At 44.9% G+C, this 14,320-nt stretch overlaps 1 protein-coding gene across 1 annotated transcript in view; it reads left to right on the top strand.

Moving 5' to 3' along the window:
- Window positions 1-260: 260 nt before the first annotated feature.
- Window positions 261-14,320, top strand: part of ISYNA1 (inositol-3-phosphate synthase 1) — a 31,543-nt gene continuing 17,483 nt past the window's right edge. Inside the window, exons 1-6 of the mRNA XM_033956847.1 lie at window positions 261-387; window positions 4,639-4,763; window positions 8,448-8,609; window positions 11,316-11,445; window positions 12,348-12,541; window positions 12,905-13,054. Of these exons, the coding sequence (XP_033812738.1) occupies window positions 4,650-4,763; window positions 8,448-8,609; window positions 11,316-11,445; window positions 12,348-12,541; window positions 12,905-13,054 (750 nt within the window). The 5' untranslated portion in view covers window positions 261-387; window positions 4,639-4,649. The remainder of the gene's footprint in view (window positions 388-4,638; window positions 4,764-8,447; window positions 8,610-11,315; window positions 11,446-12,347; window positions 12,542-12,904; window positions 13,055-14,320) is intronic.

The following is a 14,320-nucleotide window of genomic DNA, read 5'->3' as shown; positions in this document are numbered from 1 at the left end:
CCCTAGGGCCAACAGGGCTCCCTAGCTGCAGCTTACAGCGTGATTAAATCGGTGCCCCCACTTCCCTCCCCACTGAAGCAGGACCAGAGCCAAAGTCACAGAACAGAATGTTCCCAGCACAATAACCGAGGCTGGCAAAAGCCACTCATTAGCCATGGATGGAAATTAACTAGCCCGCCCCCCTTTCTTTGTCAGGCTCGGCAGAAGGGGGAAGGGGCGTGGCGCGGGGGGCGGGGTCTCTGCAACCCGGTAGAGCATTTAGCAGCGGCAGGAGGCCCCTGTTCCAGCAGGCAGTCCTCACAGGTGACAGCTACGGTGGCTTGCTGAGTCCCCGATCGCCGACACATAGCGAACCCAGTACCGAGCCGGAGACCCCAGGCAGCAGCGGTGAGTTTCTGCCGCAGGCTTTGGGCAGAGGTGGAGCGAGCTGCACATGTTTAGGGTTAGACGGGACGGCCTGGCTATGTGGTTTGCGTGTCGTGGCAGCTCCTCATTCATTGCCTCTCCCTGTCCCTCCCATATCCTCTCTGCTAGGATCAGGCTCCTCTGGCTACGGGGTTGCCGGTTTTAAAGCGATCCTGCACCCTGTAAGGGGGGGGGGGGCAATTGCATTTCGGGCTCAATTGCACCCGTGCCTTCTTTGAGCTGTTCATATCGCTGTCTGTGCCTTTGCTTTTTATTTTCGGAGGGGGGGGGGGGAGGAGAGAGTGTTTCCTGGACGTAACTTAGTAACATAGTAGATGACGGCAGATAAAGACCTGAATGGTCCATCTAGTCTGCCCAACCTGATTCAATCTAAAAATGTATTGGGGGTTCCCCCCCCCTTTCTTTTTCGTTTGCAAGAGACTCTTGACACACCTTTCTTTTGTTTACGACGAGATGCACCCAAAGCGGTGTAGCAGGTAGAGCCTGCCGTAAAACTGATCACTTGAACAGCATAATGTAGCTGAGTCTTCTCTTCCTTCCGGTATGAGAACATTAAAACAAATCTGACGAGGCTGGTGATTAGGGCTGGCTTTAACCATCAGGCAGAGTAGAGTAGAGTAGAGTAGGCAGTGGCCTGAAATACCAGCTTCCAGGGGTGGGCAAAATGCTGCCGTAAAGCAAAATAGTATCTATAGCCACACGAACTTCAAAAGCCATGGTTGCAGTTGTTCTACTCGCAAATGTTAAAACTGACTGTTTCCTCTCAATTCTGTCCTGATAAAATCGTCGCAGGATGACTTGTAACCCGTTCTGGGCTCCTGGAGAGGACGGGCTATAAAACTAAGTAACTTATAATCCATCCCTCCAGCATTCCCAGTGCCTGCCCTCAGGAAGCCTCTGCATTCAGGACCTGTCTTTCTCATGTGTCTGAATCTCCAGCAGAGTCTCCTCACAGTTGGCCCCTTGGAGAAAGCAAGGAACCTCCTTTAACTGTGGGTCCTTTTAATGTCCCATAAAAATCTGGCACTGACCAGGAGACCACACTCCCCTTTTTCTGAATACACTAGATAGAAATCAGGTCTTAGACCCCAGTTCAGTGGGAGGGGAGAAGCATAGAAGGAGACAGAGGCTTCTAGTACATACCTCACCTAACAAGGGGCTAAAATCATTACAGCTATATTCTGCACAAGCTCTGGTTACATCATAACTAATTACAGGAAAATGTAATTTCAGTGCAGGACTGCAAGTTTTTGAAATTGTTAAAAAAAATGAGGTAACCTTTTTAAAGTTGAACCCTTACTTACAGGCACATCAGTTGTGCCTCTGTCCAGTGCTTTCCTCTCTTCTATAGAGTTCTGAGCCCAGAGAAGGGGAAAGAGATGTTCTGAAGCATTACTGCTGTGAAAACACAGATTCTCTAAAATCGCTGGTAAAATCCATCAGGTTGCTGTAGTGATGGCAAATTGTCAGATTTCAAATTGGTGATCCATGTTGAAACAATTTTGCATGCAAATGAGTTTCATGGAGATCTACCATAATCCCATCTGATCAGTCATTGGAAAAGTGACAGACCCATGCGCAGAGCTGGCAGGGGAAGCCCGAACAGCTGAGCTTCAGGGGAAGCCCTGAAGCAGGCTCCTGCCGCTCAGCTGTTCAGGGCAGGAAGACTTTCTTTTTTTTTATTTTTTATTAATGGGCACAGATGTGTATGTATTACACATGCACAATATCTGTCCCCATTTTTAAAAAATAAAAAGTTGAGCTGGCCCCCTCCCAATGACAGAAGAATTAAAAAGCCCCAACAGCTGAATGGTAGGAGGCTGCTATGGGACTTTTCTTGCCATTCAGCTGTTCAGGCTTTCCCAAACTGGCTCTGTGCTGTGTCAAAGTTGCTTTCAGAGTGACTGATTGGACAGGATTACAGCAAACCTCCATGCAAATCACTTGCATGCAAACATGTTGGAACATCAATCGCTGTTCCAGAGTCAGCCCAAAAAAATCAGTCAACAACGACACACACGGTCTTAACGACTGTGTTTTGTGCATCTAGCCCTGAGTTCTGACCATAGGTGGGGGGACATACACTTGCACAACAGATGTATAAATGGCTACCGGCAGCTCCAGCCCTGCAGGAAAATTTTGCCTGGTAAGAGGCGGGTGTTTCCATTGGTGCATTACAAGGCGTGCTCATTTTAATGCTAAGGAGCTCCTTGTAATGCATTTGCATAGGGTTCTAAGTGGCTGCTACCATGATTGATAGAGGCCTCCAAGAACCCTTATGTGCATCAAAGGCTGAGCTGCCTTGCAAATAAAGCTGGCTACAACCAGTCTTACTTTCACGACAAACTTTTGAGAATCTCACCTCTGGACTTGGTTGTAAAATAGGGAGAGCCACAGACTTCCTGAGAGGAAGACCCCTTGCCACTGAGCCATCAGTTAGCCAACACCATCATCCTTTTTTACTCCTCTGGCTTCAAGTTAACAACCCCACAAAAGTGCCCTGCAATAAAAGGCAGTCAAGTTAATCAAGATGGTGTTTTTTGAAGTGTTTAAAATATTTTCCTATAGGAGGTTTTTGCACCAATGATTAGAATACATCTGAGCATGAAGTAATACACTAATATTGGGTGTGATGTGTGAGGCTTTTCTTTCTATGGTAGGCAAATTCATACATCCTGTTAAACAGAGAGGTTTCTGGAGTATAATATTTGAAGGTTTGGAGTTTTATAAAAAGGATTTGAACCAGGTGCCTTCCTCTTGCTAAACCACCTTCCCCTTATAGGCAACATCTTATCCCACTAATAATAATAATAATATACACTTCCCCTTCCCCATTCGCGGTTCCTGCACTCACGGTTTCATATAATCGCGATTTTTTTCTGGGGAGGGGGAAAATTAAAAAAAACAGTCTTAATGTAAAAAAAATCCATCTTTTTTCCTCCCTGCCGTCTTCCTGGCCTTACCTGGTGGTCTAGAGGGCTTTCGGGGCAGGAGCGATCTTCCTACGCTCCTGCCCCGTGCAGATCGCCATGAGGAAATGGCTGCTGGGAGTTCCCGTAGTCTCTCGAGACTACGTCGGGAACTCCCTACAGCCATTTCCTGATGGCGATCTGCACGGGGCAGGAGCGTAGGAAGATCGCTCCTGCCCCGAAAGCCCTCTAGACCACCAGGTAAAGCCGGGAAGGCGGCAGGGAGGTGGGAGTGGGTCAGAGCCAGATAATCGCGGTTTTTCGACATTCGCGGTCCAGCTCTGCCCATATCCCCCGCGAATGATGAGGGAGAAGTGTAACAGTTTATATACCACAGAACCTTGAAGTTCTATGCGGTTTACAATAATTAAAAGATGCTACAAATTGAGTGGATTTAACGAAGTTAAAAGCTAGTGATTTAACAGCTCTAGGGATCAGTTATTGTGGAATGAGATTGAGCAGGTTAGTTGCCTAAGTACTTTAGGAACCGATACGTTTTTAGGCGTTTCCTAAATTCCCCATAAGTAGTAGACGTAAGCAATTGTTCTAGATCTTTACCCCATAATGCTGCCTGATGTGAGAGGAGATGTTGATGTCTTTTTAAATTTACATCCTCTAACTGAGGGGAAACGAAATTCAAGTGTGAGCTTCTCTTATGTCAGTTAGATATTTAGGAGCTAAACCGAATAATACCTTAAAACAGAAACAATCAAACTTGAACTTCACACGTGCCTCCATCGGCAGCCAATGCAGAAGTTGGTAGGAAGGTGTAAAATGGTCGAACTTCTTCAACCACTTCAGGGACAAGGAGCCAGACTTTCTTATTTATTTATTCTATTTTTGATACAATTTTCCCAGGGGAGCTCAGAACAGTTTACATGAATTTATTCAGGTAGTCAAGTATTTTCCCTATCTGTCCCAGTGGGCTCACAATCTGTCTAATGTACCTGGGGCAATGGGGGGATTAATTGATTTGCCCAGGGTCACAAAGAGCAGCGTGGGTTTGAACCCACAACCTCATGGCGCTGAGACTGTAGCTTTAACCACTGCACCACACTATCTGTGTTAGAGTAGATGTAGGCACATCTAATCTCACTTTGTATTTGAATTTTAGACTCTTCCCCTCAACAGGAATTTCTCTCCAGGTTCAGACCTTTAACTGTGGGATTAACTCCTGTGCTTTTGTGGGGGGGGGGTTTTTTGTTTGTTTTATTTTTTTTTTATTTGAACTTTATTTTTGCAGATTGCAGAAAAATGGCTGAGAGCTTTATTGTGGACAGTCCCAATGTGGTTTACACCAAGGATCACATTGAAGCAAATTACCTGTACCAGACCAGCCAAGTGTGCACAGAGAATGGGGTTACTAAGGTAAGCCAATCAAAGGCAACATTCAGGGTAGAGTTGCGCGGGGACAGAAATCACCTCCGTCCCCGTGAGGAATTCCCCCTCTGTCCCTACCCGTCCCCATGAGGAATCTCCTCTGTCCCCGCCTAAAAGCTACCTGTCCCCATAGAAAGCAATAATTACTTCTGACAGTTTTGATTTTTTTTTTTTTTTTAAGTCTTAGTTTATTTAAACCAACAATAAAATACAATATAAACAAATAACAGTAAACAGAAATAAGAGATGCATACATCACCGGAAAGATTTAGAATAGACATTAGGTCATGTGACTGTAGGGTCAACCATTTTTTGTTAAAAGAAATGAGTTGGATTTTTTTGGCAATATAAAGCTCATATCTGTAGAGCAAACACCATATGGCATAGGTAACTTGTGAGAGGTCCTTCCAAGATCCACAAATGGTTTTTAATGCAGCAATGAGTAAAGAATCAAACAATACAGCATCAAAATCCATTTAAAACAGAATTGATAGAGGCACTTTTCATGACAATGGTTGCATAAGAAAAATGTGCCAAAACTGACCTGGAAACACCAAAACAAACTCAGCAAGTATTTCATTTTATACTAAACAAAATTGGTGGACATAACCATGAGAGGGGCCTGGGTCTCCCACTTTGAGGTTAGCCCCCCTCAAAATGAACATCTCCCTTGCTGTAGCTGGTGGGACATTTTGTTTTTCCATCATCTTAGTCCCAGTTTCTGCTTTTGTCTATCTTCTACTAATTCTCTTTCCAGGCCTCGGGAACCCCAGTTCTGGTTCCATCCCCGCAGGAGTCCCGTGTGCTTGGGGGTGATCCCCCCGCAGGAGTCCCGTGAGCTTGGGGGGTGATCCCTGTGGGAGTCCCGCAATTCACGTCCCCGTGCAGACCTCTAATTCAGGGGCCCTCTAGCACAGGAAGTAGTGGCAATAGTGATTTATTTCCAATTCTGCATTTTCTAAACCTGGAAAAACTCATAACAAAAGAATAGCATTACAGCAAATGTAATACACAGACAGAGGACATTATGCTCCCAAATTCTTGCCAAAATGTGCCAGGTTCCACAGACCAGACTTATTTTATAATTAGGGTTACCATATGGCTCCAGAAAAATAAAAGGATGGATTGAGATAGCTGGGTTTTACGTCCACTGACAGCAATGGAAATAAGGAGGACGAATGGAGAGATTTGGGTTTTACTTCCATTGAAAGCAATGAAAGTTATACCGAGATGTCTCAATCTGGACGATGAAGGAAATAGGAGAGTCACCTCCACAACACAGCAGCATGTTGTACATATTCAGAAGTTATTGCTGTATTCAAGTAGTTCTGTTGAAAAACCAGTTCCTTCTACCCACTTTGGAAGTTAAACAACTGCTGAAAGAGGCAAAAGTCCAACGTGGATCGGATAAGAAAGTCCTACGTGATCCTGGAGGAATTCTGATTATCTGGGCTTGAATCGATGGTGCAACAGCACATTGTATTTTATGGAAAGTTTCTATTAAAAGTATTTGGCAGTTGGACTTTTGCCTCTTTCAGCAGTTGTTTAACTTGCAAAGTGGGTAGAAGGAACTGGTGATTTTTTTCAACAGAATTACATGAGAACAGCAATAATTTCTGAATATGTATAATGGATGTGGTACAATAAGAATTTTGGATTAATGATTTAGCAGTTTTTAGTATGGCTTGAGTATTGTTGTATTTTATGAATTTTGAATGATTGCAAATTCTGTGTTAATGTATAAATTGGTAACAAAAGGATTTTTGCATCCGCTATAATAAAACCCTTAGCGCGCATACACACTTCAAACTCCGTGATCCATGCCTTCAGGCGCAGTAGGAGCCTGTGGCGGTTTCGTTCTCATGTGCATATGCGGCAATGGCTTCCCCTCTCCCACACCCCAGCCAGCCTGCGCCTCCATGAATGGCAAAGGGGTCATGGCATCGCTGCCAGGCACACAGACAACGTTTGGTAACATGACCGCGGCTCTTTGGCGTTGTGAAGGAGCCGGAGGTAAAAAGGAGGAGAGCTTGCCTGAGAGAGATGGGGGGGGGAGGGTAAAGGGGCTACTGCTGGAGAGGGGGAGCAGGGAAGGGGGTGCTGCTGGACAGGGTGGAAAGACAGAAAGAAAGAAAGAAAGACAGCGGGCAGGGAGAGAGACGGAGAAAGAAAGAAATGCCTAAGTCTATACATCTACTCTAGCACCCGTTAATGTAACGGGCTAAAAAACTAGTGGTGAATAAAATAATTCTAATTGATAAAATGTAATATCGATGGACTTTGTGATATTCAGATTGTAAAGTATAAGTGTTATATAATATGGAGTTATTTGGAGTATTTTGATCTAATAAAAATATGTATTAAGCTTCATTGTGATATAACAATGCTTGCGATAGTATATATGCAGGTATCTCTCATGCATATTCATTAGGAATTACCTGAAAACCTGTCCTGTTTGCACTCAAGGCCTGAACTCCTTTCCAAGAGGTTTCTTTTGTCTAATTAAAGTGGCAGATGCTCTAGGCCACTGCCTTTCTTGTGTTTCTAGGATTACCACAATGAGTATGCCTTAGGTTGATGATTGGTATACAATGGATCTCCAGTATATACAGACTTATCTCATGCTTATACAGTAGAATCTCAGTTAACCGGCATTCAACTAACCAGCACTCTCAACTAACCGGCAAAATAAATGTACCCCCCCCCAGGCCACCAGTGCTGCTACCCAACACTTCAAACTCTCCCCTTCCCCTTGAGGTCACCAGTGCTGCTATACTCCACTGCAAACCTGCCCGACCCCCCCCCCCCCCCAAGGCCACCATTGCTGCTCACCTCCCTTCGTGCTGCTGTCCACCTCCTCCCCCCACTAAAGGCACTATGCTTACTGCATGCCAGTCCTGAAAGAGCCTACCACCAAAGTTCTAAGCTGGGCCGCTGCAGCTCACGTCCTTCTCGGAGAGGGCCAGAACCAGAGGGCCTTGAGCTTGCACAGTTGCTCAAGGCCCTGCAGCGGTCCTGCTTAGAACTTCAGCGGCAGGCTCTTTCAGCACCGGCACATGGTAAGCATAGTGCCGGTTAAAAGGGGGAGGAGGTGGACAGCAGCACAAAAGGAGGAGAGCAGCGCAAGTGGCTTCAGAGGTTGGGAGGGGTGGGTGGGAGTGGTTCGCAATGGAGAATAGCAGTGCCAGTGGCTTCGGAGGGGAGTTTGGAGCAGAAGGACAGCAGCAACAGTATAAACGCCTTTTTTTTGTAACTCAAGCAACCTGAAACTACACTTATCGGCATCCACCAATTCCCATGGGGGCTGGATAATAGAGAGTAAGTATTCATGGTAGTGATCTGTGTCCTGAGAACTGGGTTGAGAACCAATGTGCTATATTGATTTCTGGTAAAAATGTCATCTGTCCTTAAACATGAACACTAATGGATATCCTGTATCTTTACTGTGGCTGCTCAATGCCTTGTGTCTCCTACCAAGACAATAACAGAATTTAAGCATTTCTAGGAAAGAGGACAATGATCAACGATTTGAGAACAGTTTACAGGGGGCAACTGGGCAGATTGAAGATGAGCTCAGAGGATTATTGGTTTGAATGGTGCAAGATCTGATGACATCCTGTTAATTTATCCTCTTGCCCTGTTCCTAAAAACTTAAGCTATGTTATTTCTTAGGTGAAGCCACGCTCTACCAAATTTACCTTCCACACGGAGAGACAGGTCCCCAAGCTTGGAGTGATGCTGGTGGGATGGGGTGGAAACAATGGTACCACGGTTACTGCGGCTGTGCTGGCAAACAGGCTGGGTCTTTCTTGGATGACCAAAACTGGCAGGAAGGTAAGGGAGAGGATTGGCTGGTTAGTAGGGGAACGCTCTGAACATGGGGAGGGGGTTAAGTGGCTTATTCAAGGTCTGACAGCAAGCACCAGTAATGGAAGAGAACCACTGCTTGGTGTTTTGTGTTGACTGGGAAAGTCGAATTTAAGACATTCTTTTATTCAGTGATGTCCTGGCTAAGGCTGATAGGAAGGAGTTTTCTACTGCCAGTCCTTACCCAAATTGCTGACTATTTCTACAGGTTGTTTAACCAGTATGGAGCTATGAGCTCATGGCTTAGTCCTTTCAAACATAGATAAATCATTCCCTATTCATAACTAACACACACTATGTATGTAGTATTGTACAGAGACACTCAATCCCTCGCTGCTCCTTGTGACCCTGGGCAAGTCACTTAATCCCCTCATTGCCCCAGGAGCCCACAGGACAGATAGAGAAATATGATAAAAGTACCTGACTGTAAACCACTTAGGATATAAGTGGTATATAAATAAATAATGAACAGTTCCTGCTCTGTGGAGCTTACAATGTAGTTAAGACAGACAAGATACACAATGGAAAGCAAATAGAAGGCTGTAAGTTGAGGCAAACTGACTGGGCAGTGCGGTGACTCTCCTTCCCATTCTTATATTGAAAATTCCAATTCTGGATGTTTGGACACCTTTTATTTGGTGGGGGGAGGGGTATTATTTTTGGTCATTGACCAGAGCTGGTATTGTTCTAACTGTGGGTAGTGCACAGTGATTATTTTTAGAAAATCCCAATCGCATCTAGCCACAGAGGAGAGATTTGGAAATGTCTAGGGCGGAACTGACAGGGTTCCGACTTGGCAAAGTTCACAGCATCGAGCGGTTACAGCTGGCACATTTGGAGCATTCCCTGGGCACAATTCCCATGGTCTTAAACCTCCCTGGAAATCCCTGGCAAGTAGCCAACAATGTTGCTCTTTGTCTAGGATCCAGACCTAGAGTTAATATTAATTTGCTCTGGCTGTCCTGGGTTTTCCTCTTCTTCTTTTGGCTCAGTCCCTTTTTCACAAGGAAGTCGGGCCAGACTCCAAACTGACGTTATGCTTGCCGCTGATTAACACAATCGAGTCTTCCCGTAATAAAGTCCCTAGTATGAGCAGACCCTTGCCTTTCCACTTCCTGGTTTCCTACCTGGGTAACTTGAATTCACCCTTCAGTGCCACAGTTTCAGCACAAAATCACTGATAATTTTAATTTTGCATCTCTCACATATGCAAATATATAATTATATTATAACAAAATAATGCTTGGTTTAGCACCTGCTTGGCTTCTATTTCAACCCTAACCTAGCCAAAAATCTGGTAAAGTGTTATTGTCTGCTACAACTCTAGCTTTGCGTTGTTTGGAAGAGAGGGGGACTGGCCAAAGAATAGAGTGCTCTTCAGAAGCCGCCCCACCCCCCCAATGAATATTCATTAAATGTACTTGATTCTGAATTAAGGATCAGGCTGTCTGTGGCCCTACAGAATCAGAGTTATAGATCTGTTGCATGCCCCCCTCCCCCCCCCAGTTCCTTAACTGTCTAAGGGACATTACATTACATTAGTGTCTTCTATCCCGCCAATACCTTTCAGTTCTAGGCGGTTTACAACAGGGAGAATACATGGTTAATAGATGTAGTTTGCGTCGGGATCTGTGGAGGGTCTATCAGGTTTAGTTAGATCATTTGACAAATTTCTTGAATAGAAAGGTTTTAAGTTCTTTCCTGAATGTTTTGTAATTGGGCGACATAGTCAGCAGATTGGAGATGTGGCGGTCTGGTTTCACTGCTCAAGTGGTTAAATATGAAATATTTGTGGAATTTCTGGCCTCAAATCATCTCTGGGCAGGATGCCTGTAAGGAAACCAGAATCTTTTGCTCCCTTCTAATATGACAGCATTCTCTGCTCGGCTGACAGAAGGCAGTGGGATAATGCAACAATGCTTTATCAATGCCATTGCAAACTAGGCCAAGGGTCACCAAGCTGGAACTATTTTTTTCCCTCTGTCCAAATTCTATGATCTTGGTTTCTGATTCTGTTACTGTTTTACCCAGAGCAAAGCTTTGTCATAGCAGTTGGGAGATCCAGGAATGAAGAGGCCTGAGATAGTGTGTTCAGGGTTTTTTTTAGGTCCCCTTTGCAAGATCCTTCAGCTACATCTGGAGTGTCACTTTCTCCACAGTGATGTCACCAGTGCAGTGACCCTATCTGAGCTCCACACCTAGTGCCAAGTGGAAAACAAGCATTATGTTACATTAAATTGCAAATGTGTGGTATTTGTTCTCTCCACTGCTGATAAGCTAATGCAGACTTTGAAATAAATATGATTTTTTTTTCACATGTGTTTTCAAAATAGTAGAATTCTGTAAGTGCAGTGGTGTTTAAAATAGTGTCTGAGAGGGTTGATTTTAGATTTTAAGCTCTACTGATCAGGGACTGTCTCTTGAACATTTTAATGTACAGCACTACATATGTCTAGTAGCACTGTAGAAATAAGTAGCAGTATTAATAGTAGTAAAAGATTCAATCTGGTCCTGACAACTAATATGAAGCATTTCTTTGGCTAATTTTTATTGTTTTACTTTAAATAAACAAAAGAGCTCAAAGTGCTTGATGTTTCTTATCTTGGTGGAGTTGAATTGATGGGTCGGGATGGCTGCCATTTACTTCATACCAGGTTCTTTTGCTTTTCCCAGCATGCAAATTACTATGGGTCGGTACTCCAGGCTTCCACAGTCTGTTTGGGCACAGGTCCTGCTGGAGATGTCTATGTGCCTTTCCGTGACCTACTTCCCATGGTCCATCCTAATGATATCATCTTTGATGGTAGGTGGTGTCTGGCCCTTGGTGGAAGGGGGAGGGGTTGTATAATTTGGGAAGCAGAATTTCTAGATCAGTGACTTAACTTAACTTCACAACCTGGCATGCCATATGGTACTTAAGTGGTGATGTTTAGTGTTGACCTGTGGCCCTATCAACAGCTCATTGCATTGCTATTTGGGAGACCTGGGTTCCATACCGTCCTCTGCTTAGATTTCCAGTACTTAGGTCAGCCATGATTAAAAATTCTACTGAGGAGTCCCCGGGGAGGGGGGGGCAGAAGAGCAAGATACTAGTCTAAGTAGCTGTTTAGTTCATAAGACATCACTGGTTCTCCCTCTGAACTGTATTCCTCCTAGGGACAGTTATCATGGTGCCTGGGCTACATGGAAGGGGATTTGTGAGAGTCCAGAAGACCATAGTTCCTGAGTACACTTCTCCCTCCAAATTTGCAGGTTTAGGACTCGTGACTTCGGTTATTCACAAGTTTCTAAACCCTGACCCACCCCCACCTCCCACTGTAGAGGGAACTCAAGGCAGCCATTTTTGTTGACGGCTCTGCACGGGGCAGGAGTGTAGGAAGATCACTTCTGCCCCGCTTCACTGCTAGACCACCAGGCAAGGTGTGGAGAGATCCAGGAGGGAGGCGGGAGTGGATCAGTCGGCCTTAAAAGTTATTTGTGACTTTTCCATATTCGCAGGCCGGCTCTGCTCCTAACCCCCACAAATATGGAGGGAGACGTGTATAAGTGTAGGCTCTCTTCATCCATAAACGCCTCCTCCCCAAGTAATCCACTTGACTACTGCAATAATTTTGAGCCAAGGGGGCAGCAGTTGTTGACGGTGAGAAACGTAAGAGTAAAAGAGGCCCTAGATGGAATCTAAAGCCAAATCTGTTTGTCTTCCAGGATGGGATATTTCCTCTTTGAACCTGGCAGAGGCTATGAGTCGGGCAGAAGTTCTGGACTGGCAGCTTCAGGAGCAGCTAAGGCCTTTCATGGAGAAAATGAAACCCAGGCCTTCTATCTACATCCCAGAGTTCATTGCAGCCAATCAGGAGGAGCGTGCCGACAATGTGATTCATGGGACTAAAGCTGAGCAGGTGAAGAGGGGGATGAACTTCACCAGCCACACTATAACCAAATAACCAGTGCAGAGAACATCATACTTTACTTCTCAGGCCTGCTCCTTGAAGTCTTCAAACAACTTTCAACCTAATCAACATAGGCAGTGCTCCCTAGTTCTTTGCCCCCAACTATGTCAGTATCTCATGGCTATGTTGATGGGTTCACAGGCCAGTTTGGGAAGTGATGAGGATTCAAGCGAAGCTCCATCACAATAGTCTCTCTTGGTTGTGGTTGCTGCAGTAGCCATTTTGGAACTGGATCACTTTAGTAGCTAAGCCAGGTCACCTTACCAAGGTCCATTACATCTGGTTTTACAGCTGTTGCATCTTTTATTTCAGCTCCTGCGAATCCGCCAAGACATTCAGGAATTCAAGATGACCAGTGGTGTGGATAAAATCGTTGTCTTGTGGACTGCAAACACAGAACGTTTCTGCGATATTGTTCCTGGTGTGAATGACACTGCGGAGAACCTCCTGAAGGCCGTTGAGGTGAGGAACTCTTCTTCTCATCCTTTACTCATCTACAAATGGCGCATAAAAAGTTGTGTGCACAAATTTGGGCACGCAGTTTGAGTAATGAGCTAATTAACACCAAAAATTTGGAGCCAACAATTAGTTATTGGAGCTAATTGGCAACAATTTGAATTTAGACACACATCTTGCTAGGTACTTTTCCCATAAAGATGCACATGTAAATTTTTTTCCGTGCACAGCTCTAAAGGAGGCATGGCCAAGAGAAAGACATGGGCAGGTTAGTAGCGTTCGCAAAAGACGCATGTGATATTAGAGAATATAGGAGTGCTGCATCTCATCTAGGTGCAAGGAATTATACCAGGTTTGTTGGTGTAAGTTCTCGTGCCAAAAACTGGATGCAGATCCTATCAATAAGTGCTATTCAATAAAGAGTGTGTAACTTGGGATGCCATTTATAGAACAGCATTTCTTGTTTTGGCTCCCAGGCATTCCTCATGTTCAACTGCTAAATCCCTGTTCTTGGCTCTTTGTAAAGCTCTGCGACCATCTCCCAGACCTCAGTTCGGCTCCCTGAACATAAGAACATAAAAACTGCCATCTCCGGATCAGACCTTGGGTCCATCAAGTCTGGTGATCCGCTCACGCGGAGGCCCATCCAGGTGTAACCTGGCAGAAACTTAGTCACCCGTATCCTTCTATGCATCTTTTGAGGAGATGTGCATCTAACTTGCCCTTAAATCCTAGAATGGTGGGTTCTGCAGCAATCTCCACCTGGAGAGCGTTCCAGGTGTCCACCACTCGCTGTGTGAAGTAGAACTTCCTGGCATTTGTCCTAGGCTTGTCCCCCCCCCCCCCTCAGCTTGTTCTTTGGCTGCTGGAGCAATTTCTTGCAGGCAGCCCAAACATAGTGGCTTAGTATGAGTGCATGCTTCTGTGCTTTGGACTGTTGAATGTAATCTCTGAGACTTCAAACTGTGATCCTTACTGGACTTCCAGAGCTCAGGGTCAGCATGTGGCAAAGAATCTCATGCAGACTCTACAGGGTGGTCACTGGCCATCAAAAGTTACAAAGACTAGGGGACACTCTATGAAGTTACAGTGAAATACTTTTAAAACCAATAGGAAGAAACCTTTTTTCACTCAGAGAATAGTTAAGCTCTGGAACCCAGTGCAAGAGGTTGTGGTAAGAACAGATAGTGTAGCTGGTTTTAAGAAAGGTTTGGACAGTTTCCTGGAGGAAAAGTCTCTAGTCTTATTGAGAGACTGCTTGCCCTGGATCAG

The sequence above is a fragment of the Geotrypetes seraphini genome, chromosome 8 (genome assembly GCF_902459505.1).
Source record: "Geotrypetes seraphini chromosome 8, aGeoSer1.1, whole genome shotgun sequence".
In the NCBI taxonomy this organism is placed as follows: domain Eukaryota; kingdom Metazoa; phylum Chordata; class Amphibia; order Gymnophiona; family Dermophiidae; genus Geotrypetes; species Geotrypetes seraphini.
Note: the sequence above shows the minus strand (reverse complement) of the source record. Positions and strands in the feature narration are given on the sequence as shown.